The sequence below is a fragment of the Chelon labrosus genome, assembly GCF_963514085.1.
Source record: "Chelon labrosus genome assembly, chromosome: 3".
NCBI lineage: Eukaryota > Metazoa > Chordata > Actinopteri > Mugiliformes > Mugilidae > Chelon > Chelon labrosus.
The window spans coordinates 22,601,611-22,621,675 of NC_140339.1; the positions used below are offsets into that span (position 1 = coordinate 22,601,611).

General features: G+C 41.1%; 1 protein-coding gene across 1 annotated transcript in view; it reads left to right on the forward strand.

Annotated features, from left to right (window-relative positions):
- spon1a (spondin 1a) overlaps positions 1 to 14,060 on the forward strand; it is a 56,949-nt gene extending 42,889 nt beyond the window's left edge. The window contains exons 8-16 of the mRNA XM_084540957.1: positions 3,362 to 3,563; positions 6,004 to 6,144; positions 7,027 to 7,102; positions 7,203 to 7,385; positions 11,544 to 11,714; positions 11,821 to 11,988; positions 12,312 to 12,476; positions 12,815 to 13,078; positions 13,206 to 14,060. Coding sequence (XP_084397083.1) covers positions 3,362 to 3,563; positions 6,004 to 6,144; positions 7,027 to 7,102; positions 7,203 to 7,385; positions 11,544 to 11,714; positions 11,821 to 11,988; positions 12,312 to 12,476; positions 12,815 to 13,078; positions 13,206 to 13,369 — 1,534 coding nt within the window. The 3' untranslated portion in view covers positions 13,370 to 14,060. The remainder of the gene's footprint in view (positions 1 to 3,361; positions 3,564 to 6,003; positions 6,145 to 7,026; positions 7,103 to 7,202; positions 7,386 to 11,543; positions 11,715 to 11,820; positions 11,989 to 12,311; positions 12,477 to 12,814; positions 13,079 to 13,205) is intronic.
- Positions 14,061 to 20,065: the final 6,005 nt, after the last annotated feature.

Here is a 20,065-nt window from a genome sequence, read left to right on the forward strand (position 1 = left end):
TTCCCATCTATCTGAAAATATTGCAAAATGATGATGGTAACATCTGTGGGAACCGCTACGATCGAAGATGAAACTCTTGAAATTCTTCACTTCAGCCCTGCCTGGTGTCTTGTAATAGCCCATCACCCAGATAATGTCAGTACGCTTTCTGTGGTTTTGGTGTGTTATTTCACTCTGTGTAATCTTGATGGACAACCGCCTACTCCTGTCCTTAGCCCTAAACCCATGGTTATTTAAAATGACATGAAAAGCTTAAAGCGTGACCATGAAATGTGCCAGACTTAACTTGTATTTATATGCAATTCCACGATACCACACAGAAACACCTGTCACTTTTCCAGCACTTAGTAAAGCTTTTATACTGATGTCCCGCAGTCGCTTTAATAAACATACCAAATGTGAAACTGTGATAATGAATACCACAATGAAGTGTTATATGGCCTCTCTCGATAGGTCCGTACCACTGGAGATTAGGCAGAGATTGATTTATTTTTCCATCCGATAAACACAGAAGGGGTGGGAGAATTAAAGTAGCACAACTGGACCTGGTTTTGATGAAACATGTAATTTAAATAGTTAGTTCTGTTGCTGACTGAAAAACACAGAAAAAGCTTGAGTCTGTCAGTTGGCAGACATTCAGGTAGAAGGTACATACAGATAATGCCAGCGCAGCTGCTTCAGAATGGGATCTGGCTGTATTCTGTCACTACTTGCAGATACTTTGCATGTCTGCCCAATGCTATATTTTAAGCAAATGTTCCCAAGTCACAACTTTGACTTCAGTTGAATTATGTGAACATCTCCACACCAGTTATCCTGTTATATTTTCTCTTAGACCTAAAAGTAATAGATTATTTGGAAGCCCGGACTCTGATGAAAAAAATAAAATAAAAAATAAATCTACGTCTGACTCTCTTTGTTACACTGTATCCTCCCACATGACACAAGTTCCTCACTAAACTTCTTTTCATTAGTCCACCCCCTCTCTCTGCCACTTTCCCCCTTTTATACTGGATTAAAATGGTTGCCTGACAACTTCAGTACCTCCGTGACACTCTGGCTTGTTGTTGTCTCCCCACTCCCACTCTCTTGTCAGGCGTCTTCCTAACAACCAGAGGACTGCTTTGGTGTTAAGGGGGATATATTTGATTAGCAGCTAAAGGAGAAGCTAGTTGTGTCACTTTGGGAGGTTTTGAAGACAAGAATGTAGCTGTTAATGAGCTGCCTTCTACATTTTGGCCTTTACGATTGTATAGCAATGGTTTATGTGTTAAAAGACTAGAATATTGGCGTGTCAAGCCTTGACACACTTCCGGGATAGTTTCTGTTCTATTATCTGCTGTGCAGCCACGTAAATCTGCACACAAATAATAATAATAATCATTATTGGAGAGCCACACCAGTTGCATCAAAAGAAGAAGCATCAAAATAATTTCTTGGATGCTTCCTAGGTTCTATTTCATCCTTCTTGGCTGATAAAAAAGAATCTGAGTGGCATTTGTTAAACTCATTTCTCTGCTATAGGCTCCTCCTCTGAAGGCTACTCCGTCCCCATTTCCACAGACGGCTCCCTCTTCAGCTCTGGCTAACCACTCTTTGCTGGCTGCCATAAAAAAGTGCAGGAATGACAACAGATTGAAAGCTCCAGTATAGTACAATATACTACAGCTAATTTCTAATTTTGTAGTTTTGGACCCCTTTCTGGCCATTTCTTTCACTGGCTGTCGTAGATGTTTTGTGACAGGGATAATAATGTATTTAAACCAGTCAGAATCTGGTGGCCTTAAACTATTCTATGTGAATGTTTGCTTAGCTTGAAGGCAGTGTGTCTTTGAGCTTCTCCAAGTAGTTTATGTCTTCTGTGCCGTCATAAAACAGAAGTCCACACAAGTCATTTTTGGAACCGTCTAACGCAAGGAAAGGAGAGGACTCATTAATACCAAATATCCATGTAGCAACAGCATGACACCTACTAACATTCATAACAACACCTCTCCAAAAAATACGCCTGCTCACATTTATAAACTAGAAACATTTTGGAATTAGTGAAGCCTTTCACTGGGGTTATCTTGGGTGATTAAACCCTTGCTCATTTGCTACCAGCCTTGCTCTGTCTCTCCTTTTCTGTCAATTACACTTTGGCTTTCTCTAGAGCCCAGGTGGCTGACTGAGATAAACCTCCGACTTGCAGTACTCACTGAGCAGAGGCCCAGGAGAGTTGAGTCAAGTTGTGTGTTCCCAAGGGATAAGGACATTTCACACCCTCGGAGGCCATCATTAGCAGAGTGTGCAAGGGCAGGACTGAGTTGGCTGAAGTCAAATGGATTTATATGGGCATGATGACAAGTGAAGAGGAATCACTGGGTAATTGTCTATGTTACAACAAGAAGCTTCCCTCTCCTAATTAATCTTGTATTGGCTGGGAAAATTCTTGTAATTAGTTTAGCTGTCAATCACTGGTCGAGATGGTCAGTGTGTGTGCTTGTGCGCGTGTGGTGTAGAGACAGATGTGGTATGGCAATGTGAGTCAACAATATGTTGGTTAACTCGATTTGTAAGCCTTGTATGCGTCTTCCCTTCCCCTCCCTCTAAAGAAGAGTCAAAGTTCCCCAGTTTGCTTTCTGATTTTCAAATTCATTGATCACGCTAAAAGTATGAAAACTTGAAATGCGAAGCTGTAGCTCCCGCGAGTCATTGACATACAGTAGGCTTAGGAGGTCTAAGCCCCATGAATCTGTTGAATCCTGACAGGGATGATAAGGATGATAAACGATAAGGTGTTGTAAGCCGACTCTAGGGAGTTCTGACACCTAGAAACGCTTGAATTGAACTCTGGCACTAATGGATGTGTTTCAGCTATTTCAGTACTTTCATTCTCCTCCTCCATCGTTGATTTGATGCCAGTAACTAAAAGCTTATGGAGTTAACAGTTTTGATGAAGGACCTGCAGTATTAAGTAATAGTAAGTTGTGCTAAATTTATTAGCAAAAAAATAAAAATAAAAATGCTGCTGAATACTAAGATTTGAAAAGATTCCATTCAGGTTGGAGTGAGTTTTACCTTATCTTATTATTGAGTTGTAGCTTGAATGTGCACAGCAAGCAGTAAGTATTGGATTGGATTGGGTGTCAGCCCAATATTAAAACACCTTGGGATTGCATCCAAAAAATGTTTTATCAGGAAATCCCCTGTGTTTACTCTGATGGAATTTGAGACTGGCCATTTATTTAGGCTCTGAATGGGACACTTGTTCATTTTGCATGCTCTTTTTTAGTATCCTAACGCCAGTCCCTCTCTCCCTTACCCAAGACTTACTAAGTGCTTTAATTCAGTCAGCGCTCATGTTAACTCTCTTCCTCAGACGGGCCGCCCCCTCAGCTGAATTCTCAGTGGACCGGTCCCGTCACCTCATGTCCTTCCTGACCATGTTGGGGCCCAGTCCAGACTGGAATGTGGGTCTGTCTGCAGAGGACCTGTGTACCAAGGAGTGTGGTTGGGCCCAGAAGGTGTACCAAGACCTGATTCCATGGGATGCAGGTACTGATAGTGGAGTGTCATACGAGGTCAGTACAATCGCATTCTGGTGTAAATTACAAAAATAAAGCATTGTGTCACCCATATATTGGCCCAGACATTCACACGGAAACACAAAATTTAGGACCGTTTCATTTGTCTCCTCCACCGTGTGTTTAGGAATACTTTTTTACAGTGTTTATCATGCTATTGAGAAAACTAAAGTAGAGTTAGAGGACAATAGGTTTTATTTATTAAAATTCACATTTTACACATTACTTGTCAGTCATAAAATATTTTGTGGATTTTAAAATGTAAAAACTAAATAATTTTGAAATTAAACTAGGGTAAAAGGAAATTCTTCTTCTTTAGTATCATAATGCAGTGAAAACAGCCATGTTCCACATATAGACACTCAATTCAAATTGTTATTCCCTATACCTTTTACCCCCTAGATAACCTTCCTCCTCGCTCTCATCACCAGCTGAGGCTTTCCTTCACACACGCACACACACACACACACCCGCACACACACACACACACACACACACACACACACACACTTTGACCTTGTCATTATACCGACCTCTTCATCTGCCTGCCTGCCCACATTCACAATCATTCCCTCTCTCACTTCTTCACATGCTGCCAGGCTTCAACAATTCAAGTGTCATCACCCATCCAATCCTCCTTTAACAGCCTTGAACAAAGGTCCCTCCCCCCAGCCCTCACTCTGAGACGTTGTCTGATGCGTGCTCAGTGTCTCCACTCAGCAATAACAGATTAGACTTTATGTTTGACCAAATTCTGCGGACACATGTGAAACCTGTGGCTGATCCCTGGGAGTTCACAGATGAACCCACTGAACTGTACTTTTCTTTTTTTCTTTTTTCTTTTTTGTCCAGGCGCACTTATGAAATTATAACTGTCCAGACATAATTTCACTCTTCTGCCTCTCTGTCTCTGTCTCTCTCTTTCTCTTTCACACACACACACACAAAGTAAAAAAAGAAAAAAAGAAAGAAAGAAAAGTTAAACCCATTTGGCTATCAACACAATCAGCAGTTGTAGCCACAGCAGTGGCCATGGCAGGCAGCTCATATAGGCCCTCACACCGTGACTTCCTGAGTGCCTCAATTCCCTGAGTCTTTACTCAACCAGATCTGAACACACATACACGATGCACATGTTTTTAGATTCAGATACCAGTTTCCAATGATTTGATCCCATATCATGTCCGCCGCGAATAAAAGTGCAGCTTGTCAACAGGCAAGACAAGGAATGGCTAAGGGCCCAAGGCCAGTAGGGGGCCCCACGTGGAGAAACTGTTGAACTACAGCAGGAACAGTGTGCTTAGTTTTCAGTGATAGTAGGAGATGTCCCTAAGGGGACCCGACCTGACTCTGCTACATGTCATGTTCATGACTCTTTAAAGTTGTTAGGTATGACCAAGGAAAAGGAGAAAAGAAAGCAAGACAGTGGTAAGTAAATTAGATAATGACAATTAATAGTAATACTAAATAGCTAACTGAATGCTGCTAGTCTAATTATAACCAGTTACTACTGCATCACATTATTTCGTTTGCTCTTTCATTGGTAGTTAACATTAGCTAACTAAGCTAGCAGAGCAGTGTGTCCAGCTCTGTTGTCCGTGACTAAGTCTAGTGTGGAAACTTTTGATCCTATACGCCAATATACTCATAGGATCACCTCTGAAATGAGCCTAGTAATTATAAATAAAACATCCTTGCTTTGACTTAACAATCTGCATAGAAGAATTCCAGAATACAACCATGTGAAATTCAACAAAATGAAGAGACTCCCATGAGGTCTATTCTGCTAAAATCCCAAGGATATTAAGTGCCAACAAAATAAATACGGCCATATCTTCCCTATCTATCAAACTGTGCTATCTTTGTAGCAGAAAACAGAGGAAAAATACACTGTGCAGCAGAGGTTAGTGAAACTGTGGCCACTCTGAAGTGGGGTGTGATGAAGTTGTTAAAGGCACAACCCTGTAGTAGATTAATGAGATTCATCCTTTGTGCCATTACTTTCACTGTATCTTTTAATTAGTGGCTACTCATTACCCTTCTTCCTATTTCCCTTTCTCTCACAAACACAAAGTCTACTGCTCTTTGTCTGTTTTTTCCTGGGTGGCCTCAGTGGGGGGGTGAAGGATGAGCTGGTCTTCTGCCTCCAGACTGCCTCTGGCAGTAGTACTTCTATCAGCCCCATGCTGGCAGACCTTTACTGTTGACTAATAAGAGCATCTCCCATATAAACTACTGTGCTCCTCCACAGCTGCTCTCCGACTTTGAAACTTGTCCTTTGTTTGACTCTTGCGTTGGGTAACTTTGAGTGACTTTGGGCTCATTGTGCTTGTGCAAATGTATTTTTCAAAGAAATCCTGACAGTGTGTTATTTTTGAAATCCCAAAGATCCACAGCTTTTTTTTTCTTCTTCTGTCTTTGTCTGTGGTTCTTTTAGTCTCCCAACAAGCCCACAACGCCACCGGACAAGATCCGTCCTCTAACCAGCCTGGATCATCCACAAAGCCCTTTTTATGATCCTGAGGGGGGAGCCATCACTCCGGTAGCCAGGATGGTGGTGGAGCGCATTGCCAGAAAGGTCTGACTGTTTTCCCACCTGAAAGGTCTTGGTGAAATACAAATAATTTGTTTTTCTGGTGGGACTGTGAGATAAAAGGTTTGTAGGCCATTACATTACCACATAGAGTGGAGGAAGCCTTTCATTCCTCTTTATCACTGCTCACCTCACAATGCTGTGGTCAGCCCTGTCTACTGATCATTGTTGGATGCACCTTGTGTGTGCATGGTAGGATTGTTGTTTCAAAGGATTAAAATATCTTCACATTCGGGATGTCAACAAGTTATCTGATATCCAAATCATATTATATTTATTATTGTATGCAATATAATGTATTTAATATCATTGAATATTGTTTAGCACTATGACAAATCATCCACTGTGTCAGAGATAACATACAGTATTCTCCAAAAATATGTTTGAAATATGACCATTGGACATTAATACACAAATGAGATATAAACTTAAACACATGTCTACTTTTATCTCAAATTCAAATGCTTAACGTAGCAATAATATCCATTTCCTTCTGTTGATATACTATTGGAGGACACTGTACATCAAGAATAGTAAATTACATAACAACTACAATGCATTGCAACTCCTGAAGGGACACATGGCTATGAAATACGTTCCCTGGAAACTTTAGCTGCAAACCAGAGAGCAGTCCTTCAGTGGCATCTAGAGGCAGCTGTGGGAATTTTAAATATTCCGTGACTCTGATCCAACGTACGCTCAGCTTACATATGTAGAAGGCAAACTTATGCTATGTATTCTTAGCGTTCTCTGTATTGTGTACCCGCAATCCAGGGAGAGCTTTTTAAGCCTATGTGGTCAGCATTCGACTGACTCTTTTAGAGTGATGGATGATTACAGTAATATCACTGTCTTCTTTGTCCACAGGGCGAACAGTGCAATATTGTGCCGGACAATGTTGATGACATTGTAGCAGATATTGCCCAGGAGGAGAAAGAGGAAGGTTTGAACCATTTCTCTCTGCCACACACACAAGAAGATGAAAGCCATACTTAACAGTGGCGGGCTATTACAGCATGTCAGTTCCAATTTCCATCTTGCAGATGATACTCCTGAGACATGTATCTACTCCAACTGGTCTCCATGGTCCGCCTGCAGCTCGGCCACGTGTGAAAAGGGCAAGCGAATGAGGCAGAGGATGCTGAAGGCCCAGCTGGACCTTAGCGTTCCCTGCCCACACACTCAGGATTTTGAGCCTTGCATGGGGCCTGGATGCAGTGATGAAGGTGTGTATATAGCTAAAGACTGAAGGTCACAAAAAAACAACAACATACAAATGGTAGATGATGGAAAAACATCAATTGAATCAATTAGAGTTTTCTGAAGACTCAGCATACACTAAGTGCCTTTATGAGCATTTCTAATCTCTGTGATAATTATCAGATCCATTAATGTTTGACAGTCTAAAAGGTGAGGGCATGTTTTGAAAACCCATTTTTGCTAGAGCTGATCCTTCAACAATACCCAAGGTGCTATTCTACAGCAGCAATTAAGAGCAGAACGAATTGAGAACAGAAAGAAAGGTGAGGAAGATCGTTTTGTTTATATGGCAGGCTTTTACATTTTATAGCAACATCATGAACCAGAAGAGCCCATTCAAATATTAAGTTTGGCGTGCAGAGTAATTCACTCAAGAAATGATGTCTGCTGGTTGTTCATGGTTAATCTATGTGTCTTCACGGCAGCCATGACTGGAGGCATGGTGTTTTGGGGTTGTTTGTCCTTCTGTCCTACTATTGTGAATGCAGTTTCTCAGGAATGCCCGAAAGGAATTTCTTCAAATTTAGCACGAACTGGACTCAAGGAAAAACGGATTTTGATGGTTAAAGGCCACTATGAAGCTCACAAAACACAATTTTGTCTGTAACTCAAAAATTCCTACGTTAATTACGACAAAATTTCAGTGTCTAATATGAGTTCACCCTCTTCACTTCCCTTCCAAACCTTGGACAAAGGGCTTCCTGTTGCACTTGTAGTCCATCACAACATGCTTATTAGGTGATTGTCCTCTCTAGTGGGGCATACAAGCTTTAGGCTTTCATTTTTACTATTATGATCCATCATCATGATCGTCATCATAATATCATCCATTATTTAGAACGGCTGCACTGGACAGTCCTCCGGTCTATCACAGGGCTAACAAAGAGACAAACAACCATTCACACTCATGCGCACACATTTAGATCACAGGTTAACCTAACATTCACGGCTTTGGACTGTGGGAGGAAGCTGGAGCACCTGGAAAAACCCATCCAGGCAGAGGGAGAGCAGAGAACATGCAAACTCAGCACGGAAAAGCCTCGGCTGGCTGGCTGGCAAGTCCGGACCCAGGGGTTTCTGGCTGTGAGGCAGCCGCTCTAACCACTACGCCCCCATGCACCGCGCCATCTATCATCATCTCCTCTCTTTATGGATGATTTTGTTTTCCGACTTACAATCTGGTCTAATGGAACGCCTAACAAAATATAATGACTTTGATGAGCACCATAACATCAGAGTTCTTTGACCAGCATGTTGATGAAAAACATTTGTATTATCATGTAAAGTAGATCATTAAATAATGTTATTAAGAATTCAGAATTGCCCGCCAAAGCTGACAAATACATTGGATTTTCTGATCAGATCACAGAGAGATGCCATTTATTGACGGCTAAATGGCTTTTGATTGTGCCATACTTGACACCTTGAATGGGGAATAAGCAAAAAATATTAAGACACATACTTTATTATAATGCTAATCTGTATTCATAAGCCACTATATAAATAACTAAGTTACAAAGTGTTTTAAAGGGGAAGAAAATAAAAAGACTATGAATAGAATTTGGCAAATACAAGAATGAATGAAAATGAAGTAATAATAAATGACACCACAATACAGCAGAGAAAAAATGACATGAGGGAAATTAGTTTTTAACTAGCAATAGATTCAGCTTCATATAGTCAGACAATGAATGTGTTTTTCCCTGTGCCCCTGACCCTAATGCATTGCCTGTTTATTTAACACTTAAATATGCTGTGTAAGTAACCGTCCATTTCTCCTGGTGATGTCAATAACACATTCAGAATGTGACCTTCTGCAGCGTGACCTGCCTACATCAAGTGACACAAAAGCAACATCTTGACATAACTACATAACATTGATTTAAAATGTAATTACTACATGGTATATCGGATCTGATCTGTGAACTCCCTCGAACTTCCAGTGTGGTGAAGCCAAAACAAACATTAGAACTGACCTAATATTGAGTTATTGTTACCAGTTGTCCACGTAATCATGTATTTTTTAGTTAGTTAACAGCAGAGTTATAGGTGAATCAGGAGATAGTGGTAGACAGTGGATGACACGTATTCTTTGTTTCCCATCATAATCTGATCTGTCAACCCAGCGCCGGTATCCAGACCAAGGCGTATTTTTACTTCCAGTTCCATGTCATCGTAATTGTCCATTCTGTCCATGTGTAGTGACAGGTTTATTTCTGCACAGAGACAGACAGCATGTGGGTGTAGTGTGCACAACATTGTCTAGATTATTTATGGAGGAAATGTGTTGATAGTAAATTAGTGGCAACTGCCGCTGTTGGATGTACAAGTGCACAGTTGTCAGTTATAACATAGATGTAAAATATGCTAGTAAGCCATCTGCGGCGCACCACCGCCGACATCGTTTGTTTATCAAAACCGTGTTGGTTATGACAAGCAAAAGATGTAAAATGTAAAAAGCAATGTCGGATTTTGTATGCAGCCTGTTCTACTTCATCCCAACTGAATTAAACATGAGATATTACATAATCCTGGATTTAACGAGGTTAAATTGCACAGCAGTAGATAACTGCATGACATAGCCATTTTACCTTTTTATTCTTTAGTCTGTAGACTCGTCATTACTTGATGTTTTATGGATGGATGATTCCCTCAGGCTACTGCAGATATATTTATCACTAACTTCTCTTACTCTAACAGTCTTTACAGCCAGAAGAAAATGGTATCCTGCATTTGTTCATCTACTGGCATGAAAGGAGATACATCTGATGGTCTCCTGCCCAAAAGCTGGTCAGATTAGACCGATATTTTTTAGTACTTAAACCACTTTGCTTACGTGAACGTGAAACCACCCGATCTGACATCACGTCTAAGAACCTAGATGTTTTGTAATGAACCTGCACTGAAACCGTCCCTACCTCCAAGACGCTATGTGGGTTGTGTCTATTATGGTCAAATATACTGTATAATGATAAGAAGATTGTAAAAACAATATTTACAAAGCATCGTCTATATCTTACGTCTTCAGCAGACATTGCTTTACACTGACAGAAAATAACAATTGGAGAGAGGATTCTTGAGCAGACTATGATCCATACACCTGCAGTGTGAAACTTTCATCTTACTTTTAATCTGCAAAAGTTATTTCTGATGAAGAGAGCACTGTTGTTTTTCTAATATTTTCTGGAGCCAGAAGCTTCCCAAAGGCAACTTCACTGTAGGTCTCTGTCTTACTTTTAGGTACAATAAACTGTAAAGGGAAAAATCTGAGAGCTCCTCAGCGGTGTAGTCAGGGGGCGAGTCTGTGAAGCATTCACAAGCATCTCTGTTTCAGGCAGTAGTGGTTATTCTCTGTTTATGAATGACTGAAAAGCATTTTAGTGCTCCTTGTGTGCAAATGGAAAGTTAGTTGAGAAGTGACACATACTGTAGGACAGCACTTAAACTTTCTTATTTGCCTCTAATTTCTTTCTTCTTTTATTAATTTCTAATTTGCTGAGACAGTGTAGGTAATTGTAATGCTTATTCTATTCTTTTCTATCCTTTTACACCTAATCTACACATTGTGTTTTCAGTTTAATTGCTAATTTATTTAGCATTTTCCTCTGTCTAAGCTGAATGTATTGTTTTGTGCAGTAATGGATTACCCATCACGAATAATTAAACAACAAGTCTCTTTTCATTTACGCATGCAACATTTGCATACTGTAAATAATGCGCTTAATCTCTTGCTTGCTCAAACATTTGTTCATGGAGGTCTCAGTTCAAATGCTGTCGTGTGTTTTGACTGAGACTTGCATAATTATATTAGAACCATAAAAAGGAAAGCAAGTTGCAGTAAATGACATAGAAAAAGAACTATAAAAATGATAAAAACTGAACAGTTTTTATCATTCATTCATTCATCTTCTGTAACCACGTGTCCTCTGGAGGGTCGCGAGAGGCGGGGTACACCATGGACAGGTCGCCAGTCTATCGCAGGGCTAACACTCACATGTGAAGAGTTTATATCTTTGGTTTAAATTAGTTAAATACCGTGTAGTTGATGATAATGTCTTTGGTAAACAAAACCATCAGTTATCAGGGCTTACTGACATCTCTGTATTTGTTCTTTTACAATTTAGATGCCTCCACCTGTATGATGTCAGAGTGGATCACCTGGTCCCCGTGCAGTGTGTCCTGTGGGACAGGCACCCGTTCCCGAGAGCGTTATGTTAAACAGTTTCCTGATGATGGCTCTGTCTGCACTCTGCCCACTGAGGAGACTGACATATGTGTGGTTAATGAAGAATGCTGTGAGTTTTCTGCTCCATCTGTCAAACTTCTCTATCAGTACATACTGTAGTCCATACTATAGATCTAGTGTAAGTAACACGGGTGTTTGCTGTATCTTGGCCTCAGCTCCCAGCAGTTGCCTGGTTACAGAGTGGGGTGAATGGGATGTCTGCAGTGCTACTTGTGGTCTTGGCATGAAGAGGAGAGAGCGCATGGTGAAGATGCCTCCTGCAGATGGCTCCATTTGTGGGGCAGAGGTTCTGGAAGTGGAGAAGTGTATGATGCCAGAATGTCGTAAGTAGCAACATTTTCAGGACCCGACACCTCCTACACGTCAAATCTGGTCGACATTGTCCCAGCTAGCAGTAGCAGCTAGCTTCACCAAATGGTTTTCCTGTAGTAACTGTCAACTCAAATCAAAAACATAAAGTCAGAAGAAATACCAAAAAATGTGATCGCTTTTTGTTCCTTCCAGACAAAATTCCTAGATTGCATTTAAAAAAAAAAAAAAAATAATTCTATTGTTTTTAAAAGGCTGCATTTTCGTTAAAATATGTTGCATGTGTTGCAGAATATATTTGATGTATGTCTTACTGTGCCATTCCTGTCATGTATAGATACAATCCCCTGCATGCTGACTCCATGGTCAGACTGGAGTGACTGCAGTGTGACTTGTGGGAAGGGTCTGAGGACACGACAGCGCATGCTCAAGTCGCCCGTGGAACTTGGAGAGTGTACAGAAGAGTTAGAACAGGTGGAGAAGTGCATGCTACCTGAGTGTCGTAAGTAATAAACGCCCTTGTCTTCACGACCACATGCTGAACATTTACATTTACACGCCTTACTTAATGGAGGTGTCTCAATGCAGTACACCAAAAAGGCAGTGGTTTAGGACAAAAACCTTCGAGCTCCAAGAAACAGGTTGGCTCCATCGTACATTTAAGAACTCATGGCACAGCAGCAAACCTTCCTGGGTGTGGAAGAAAAAGCAAAGTTTTTTCAAGGGGACTCAGACACATTCTATTTGTGTGAATGATTCAATATAGTTAACCGTGGTTCCTTCTTCTCATCAATTACACATATCTTCCCTATCTCTTTCTGTCCATGTCTGTCTCCACAGCCATAGACTGTGCCATGTCAGAGTGGACAGAGTGGTCAGAGTGCAATAAGTCCTGTGGGAAGGGTCATATGATCCGGACACGCAAGGTGATGCTGGAGCCCCAGTTTGGCGGAGACCCCTGTCTCGAAACCATCCAGAGGAAGAAGTGTAAGATCAGGAAGTGCAACCGGGGACAAGGCAACAGTGATGAGAAGAAACGACGCAAGGAACAGCGTGAAAAGCGGAGGAGCAAAGGCAGAGTTGAGGGCGCCACTGAACATCCAGGTTTGTATCAACCGTCTTCTGTTAATTCAGAACCACACACATAATAAAGCATAAGAAAAAAGTGTAGCATGTATCCTTCTGACAGTTCCACATTTTGTTTTGTTTTTTTGCGATTCCTATTTTTAAGGGTGTAGAATGAAACCATGGTCGAACTGGACGGAATGTACCAAGCTCTGCGGTGGAGGTATTCAAGAACGACACATGACAGTGAAGCAGAGGTTTAAGACGGTCCAGCTGTCCAGCTGCAAGGACAGGAAGGAGATCAGGGCTTGTAATGTGCAGCCCTGCTAGGGAGGAGTAAGGGAACAGGGGTGGAGTGGACGGGCGAAGGGGTGGAGTGGGATGACAGTGGTGCTGGGAAAAGGACAGGGCACACTGTCGCACAATGATCCGATGCACTCTGTTTAGGGCTGAAATTACACATTTTTGAATCCGTATTGGTTAAATCCAGAGCTCAGGTCAGTTAGCGTTGAGAGAAGATGAACTTAAATGTCTCTCTGCAGCACTCTGGATTTAAACTTGGCTGATTCTTCTGTGCTTTCAAACTAGCTCTGATACACATATGATTCTTTTGCAACGTTACTGTAAACCTGTTGTGGTATAATATATCTTGAAAATATAATTATGAACTATGAATTGATTTAATAATAAGATAAAGAACTGTTATATCTTGTGGTTTCCTTAAGTAGTACAGTATATTCCACACTTCAAAGCACAGGTGCCCAGCCATTCCAGTGTTTTATATGCCTTCAACTGTTCAGTTGTTTCTAGGACGCAAAATGCCCAGTTGACTTTTTACCCAGCTATATTGTCGTACATGTAGATGCGCCACAACTGACATCTATATGATTTGAAACATTATTAGAAAATGTTGTTATTTTTTTGCAGTGGAAATTTTTTGATAAGAATGTGTCCCAAGATTCTTACCAAAGTCTTGTGTAGATGTTTTCTAGGTGTGTGTTCCCTCTGTTTCTTTATCTCTGTTCCTCTAACATATTAATATTTTGGAATAATATCACCTTTACAATAAAAGTGAATGTGACAGCTTGTCACATGGATCCGTCTTTTTATTCACGGGATTCAGATTTAATGTGGGTGGTTATTGGTTTACACGTGTGCTGCCACTAGATGGCGACGTCGAGCTTAAACTCGTGCCTTTTCAACATCACCACTGCACCAACCCACTTATTCCTCTCATGATGGATTAACCACAAGGGGGCAGTGCAATGAATGGAGGATAAATTCGTGCACAGATATTGCATTCATTATTATTTTATTTATTTTTTGGTGATTTGGTTTGCAAATGATACTTGAAAACTGCCTGAAACTGATTAGGATAATTTGCAGCACATTATCAACTTAGGCAATCCAGCTAGAAAATTATTTTACAGGACTGGCCTGCTAGACACAAACTGAATTGCTCTTTAGTCTACACAGCGATCCACTCTCACTTTAAAGGCTCATGGAATGGATGTTGGAAAGCACTGAGGGTTTTTTTTTTTTTTTAATGTACATGAGCTTGCTGGGATCTTGAAAGAATAGCCCCCCTCCTCCCTTCCCTTGTGTAATAGGTGGGGGGAGGGGATGGCGTCAGGCTTTCCTCACTGTGGAACTCCGGGGACAGGGGTGAAAAATTCAATACACACATTGCAATGCCATTCCTGTTTCCATGCCAACACAACCACACAAGGGGGAAGCCTACACACTTTCCCGATGGCGGCGATGGAAACGCGAAGGGGGGATTATTTAAAGACGTGACTGAAATGTTACAACAGAAACTGCTGTGTGATGCATGGGTTAAAATGAAAATGCTCGTGCTTAATCTGGTTGGAAACCCTTCTAGACCTTATCCGGTGTAGGGCACAGCTGAGATCAGAAATCAACTCCGAGATGTCGTTAGACCTTCCATGTCTCTGTGATATTATAATGAGTTTCCTCTGTCTGTGGACACATTGATGAATATTTATATTCTGGGGGCTGGCCACACTGCTGACATAAAAACTGAACTTGCCATCCTCTTCCTCATTTAGACTGTTTCTCCCCGAGCTTCAAAGGTTTCACCAGAAATTCAGGTCCAGGGCCTCACTGGCTTGATTTTTGGAAGGCGACATTTGTGTAGGTTACTGTAACACCTGTCCTTATTTCAAAATAGCCTCAGGCGCAACACTGTGGTGGAAGCACTGTAAAGTAGGTGTTTGCATCAGAGGTTTTACAGTATGTATAAAACTGAACAAGAGAACATGGTACATCAGTCTACATTTGAAAACTTTTGAACAGTGTATAGACATTTTAAATGTTGTATCTTGATCAAATCATGGCCTGTGGGTCACAAGTTATTTCTCATAAACCAAAGTATTGGAAAAAAACATCATATAAATATGCATAAAAGTCTTTGTTTCAGAAACAACGTGGATGCGCCACCTGCAATAAAAATCAGAGTACTGTGCTGGAGGAGGCTCCAGTCTCAGATACTAATGTGCATCAAATACACCGTCAGGCAGATGTTATCCCTCGAGTCAGATGAGGATAGAAACAGTATGCGCATGGATTAATATTGAGCACACAGCCTATCTTCAAAATTGGATTGTAAAACATTGTTAATCTTATGTCTCATGACTTTAGAATATTGTCTTTTAGGCTAAGATTATTATTTTTGCGTGGAGAAACTTACAGTGATTGATGTCAGCCCTTTTATTTGCAGTCTCTCTGTCTGGTGTCCTCTCAGTGCCCAAGGCCCGATAAAATGCACTCACGGTTACAGGTGTCTATTGAAATTCCTGATCAGTTTAGGAGGTTGTAGAGTGGTGTGGTCGTGCAGAGTGTTATATTGAACCTTCTCCACTGTTGAAGTTTCAAGCTTTCTTCTCCACCACACACACTTGCGGATGTCATCCGTTATTTTACTCATGCCTCTAATGCACCCAGATGCAGGGAAAAAGGTCTCATTTCGGTTTCATTTCCTACTATCTAGTTATTTGTGTATCTAGTTAATATTTAAGAATTTAAGCTCTTTACTTTAAAAGATACTATAACTACTGAAAATCACATACTGTACATGCAAAACATTTTCATAAAGTATAGCCATTTTTTATTGGGCTCTCCGGTAGTTCCTCAGCTTGAATAGAGAGAGATGGAGGAAATATAGGATTTCATAAACTAATAAACCACAGAGGCAAAATCAATAAGGCTCCAAGCTGCGCAAATGCTCTTTTCACCAAACGTATATACAACTGCAACAATCAACGTCCAGCAGTTTCTAATCTACTTTGACTCGGAACAGGAGGAACCGATTAAATGTCAGTTGGCATTACGGCACATTTAGAATATTTAGTTGAATAAACAATTATGGTCAATGAGGCAAGGCCAAGGTCTTTCTGTGAAAGGTTTGCAGCCCCAGGTTGTACAAAGTCTCCCTAAGGGTATGGCTCATTATCTGGCTTCAGTGTTATGCATGTTTAATTTCATAACTGAAATAGCTATTCTGCTTATCGTCCTGCTCATTTTTTTCTTTCATTTGCCCCCCACCCCCACCCCCACCCCTTTGTAATGCTAACAGAGGCTAGAAAAACCTTTTTACAGTGATAGCACAAGATGATTTCACTGTCATGTTATCTTCCTGTTGCTGGGGAAACTAATTTTGCAGGGATCCACAGAGCGGCAATCTGAAATTGACTGGCATTCCACAGCAAGGCTATGGTAGAGGCTCACGACGAGACTTCTGTAGCGTCTGATTGTCATTTTAAATTAAAGCTTGAGAAGGTGACAACACACATGAAATCCAGAACACTGAATAATACATGCTGATTGTCGGTCATGCTAAGTAGTTTAGGTATTGTAATCCAAAATGATTACTTGGATTTACGTTAATACTTATCTTACAAATAAAGATCTGGGATGAACTCTATTTTCAGCTACCTTTAATGTCCCATCAGGCATGCTGAAAATAGGTAGGTGGATAGTTTTTCACTTTTTTCATGCCAGAATTTCTAATAGCATGAGGGCGTAGTGTGGTGAATTGTCAGACTTCTTTCACACTGATGGGAATCTTGTACTTTGTCCAAATATGGCTTCTTATGATTCACCATGCAGAAGGTCTGACATGACTAATATACCAATAATGAAATTATGAAGTGTTGACTAATTCTTTTTTAATTCTCCTCTGAAAACCAATTAATCACATAACAAGAAGACAGACTTACAACCGCGTATTCAGTACAGAGCGTATTTGCACTCCTGCACGGCCCCATGTGTCAATATTTAGCACACATAACGTTAAACTTCTGCTTTAGTTTCTAACTGTAACCATGACGACCAAATCAAACTCTAATACAAATCTTAAATTACCATATGATCTTTAAAAAGACAAGGCACACATTACTCAGTGATTAAAGTTGCATTTCATCAGCAGAACAGAACGCTGCTGGTGGATGACTTAAAATCTCATTGGGGCTGAATGCTAGGTTTGTTGTTAGTCAGTGCTGTTTAACATTTCAACGACTACTGAATAATATACGACAGTCGACACCAAAACTATGTCGGTAACTACAACTGTAAATTTCACTTCCAAGTGTTTGCACGTTGCCCCAAACCACATTCAACTTGTGAAGAAAGTTGTGGACATATTCACTCATATGAGCCTCAGCTCATTGTGTAATATTAGGTTTATTAACTATGATACCAACATGTATCATTACATCACTAATTAAGTCTTTGTTTAATTAGACATTGCTGTGGATTATAGAATTGTCTGTTCAGACGTTGCTCTCACAGCAGCTTCTGAATGAAGAAAACTGCTGTTTGTTGTTGGGTCCATATGTAGCTGTTTATAAAGTATGTTTCTTTGGCTACATCCTAAGGGAACATGAGCCTCCCTCCCTCAGCAGAGCTGTTGATTCCTTCACTCCATCCAGACTGATCTGGGTCACAATGAATCAGAGGGAGACACAGAGAAAACCAGCATCACACATCCATCTGTTCTCATCTCTTTTCTTATTGTTGTTATTAGAAAACAAAATTGCGTAATTTATAAAAATACGTGCGGCAGAGTGGTGCGGTGGTCAGCACTGACGCCTCACAGCAAGAAGGCTCCGGGTTCGAATCCAGGCTGACTGGGGCCTCTCTGCGAGTTTGCATGTTCTCCCTGTGTCTCCGGGTGCTCCCGCTTCCTCCCACTGTCCAAAGACATGCTCGTTAGGTTAACTGGTGGTGCCCTGTCCACGGTGTACCCCGCCTCTCACCCAGTGACAGCTGGGATAGGTCCTAGCCCCCCTGCGACCCTCCAGAGGACAAGTGGTTACAGAAAATGAATGAATTTAAAAAATACATGAGTGCATACAGAGCTGCCGGTGCGAGACAATTCTCTAACTTCAGCCTGCACCAACAGGCAGCGTTCCTATTTTTGAAATATTGGGTTCAACACGCTTCTCACCCTGGAAGCATACCACGAGGACGTGGATTCATCTCTTTTCCTCTGTTAGTTTGATAGTCATGGCTTTATAAGGTAATTGTCTCTCGATAGGAAATCCAGATCGCCACCAAAAATGGAATCAATTATTTCATCGCCTGGAGACAATCTGTCTAAAAATTTCATGGAAGTCTGTACACACATTCTTAAGATGTGCTGCAGACCATCAGACACAAAATGTAACCCCTTCTGCAGTGTTAATAATTTTTGCGGGTGATTATGATGGCTATAGAAGGATCTAGTGAAGCCATGAGGTTGACTGCAGGGAAGTTTATTCTACTGTCACAATGGCAGTTCTCACTCCATTCAGTTCTGCCAAGACTCTTGACGACTTGTTTCCCCGCTTTAAGATTATGGAACATGTTATGTCATGTCCAGTTCTCATGCTACTTGTGACTATGCAGTATATTCACAGTGTGTTCATGTTCCCAGAATAGATAGGACCGTACGTTACTGTAAAAGATGGCAAACAAAGGGAAGAGATGTTTTGTTGTAGTGACCAAACTTTTTTCTTCAAACCATCCGCATTTTACTTTCAAGCCACTTGCATTTTTATTTTTGGATTTTCAGTTCTGGCAACCAATTAACTCTCAGAAAAACATTTGCTTTCAGAAAATGTTGCATCTACCTTGTTTAATTGCAATTTGTCAGTCACATTAAGTAACCCAAGTCAAACATTCAAGACGACCTACAACAATTTTAAAACACTCGAGATGCACCCTCAAGCTGTTCCACTCCAAAAACTTCTAGTTAAGAACTTCTATCTTAAGTTCATATTCTTCTGAGTTGCATGCCTCAGGGTGTATTCCCCCCAGGTTGGTTGGTTGGGACTGGTGTGAACACAACAATGGCATTCTTTTCTGGAATAAATCAACTGAGTGGAGACCAGCTAGAGAGGGTGGTCTCAGCGTCCTTGCAATTGATCCCCAGAGCAATTGCAACCCACAGGCCAATGCGACTGCTATTTATAAGCCTATAATTATATAACCAAGCAGTTTATCTAATACGGAATAGGTCGCTGTATGGCTCCAGAGCTTCAGAAGTGTCTGACAGCAGCAGTGCACCTTCTCGGCATATAGATGCTTGATCGAGCTGAGCATATAAAGAACAATGGTCCATGAACCACAGCACAACAATAAATTCCAGTATCCACACTTGCAGCTGCTTTTTGGACGCGATTTAGTGAGGCTAAATGCAATCATTTAACAATACTGTATCAATTACTCCCAGAATTCACCCTCAGATAAGTACCGTTCTCCTGGCAAACGCCAAACCCAGATTCATCCATCAGATTGCCAGGTGGAGAAGCGTGATTCGTCACTCCAGAGAACACGTCTCCACCGCTCTAGATTCCAGTGGTGGCGTGCTTTACACCACTGCATCCAACGATTTGCATTGCATTGCACTTGGTGATGTGTGGCTTGGATGCAGCTGCTCGGCCATGGAAACCCATTCCATGAAGCTCTCTGCACACTGTTCTTGAGCTAATCTGAAGGCCACATGAAGTTTGGAGGTCTGTGGTG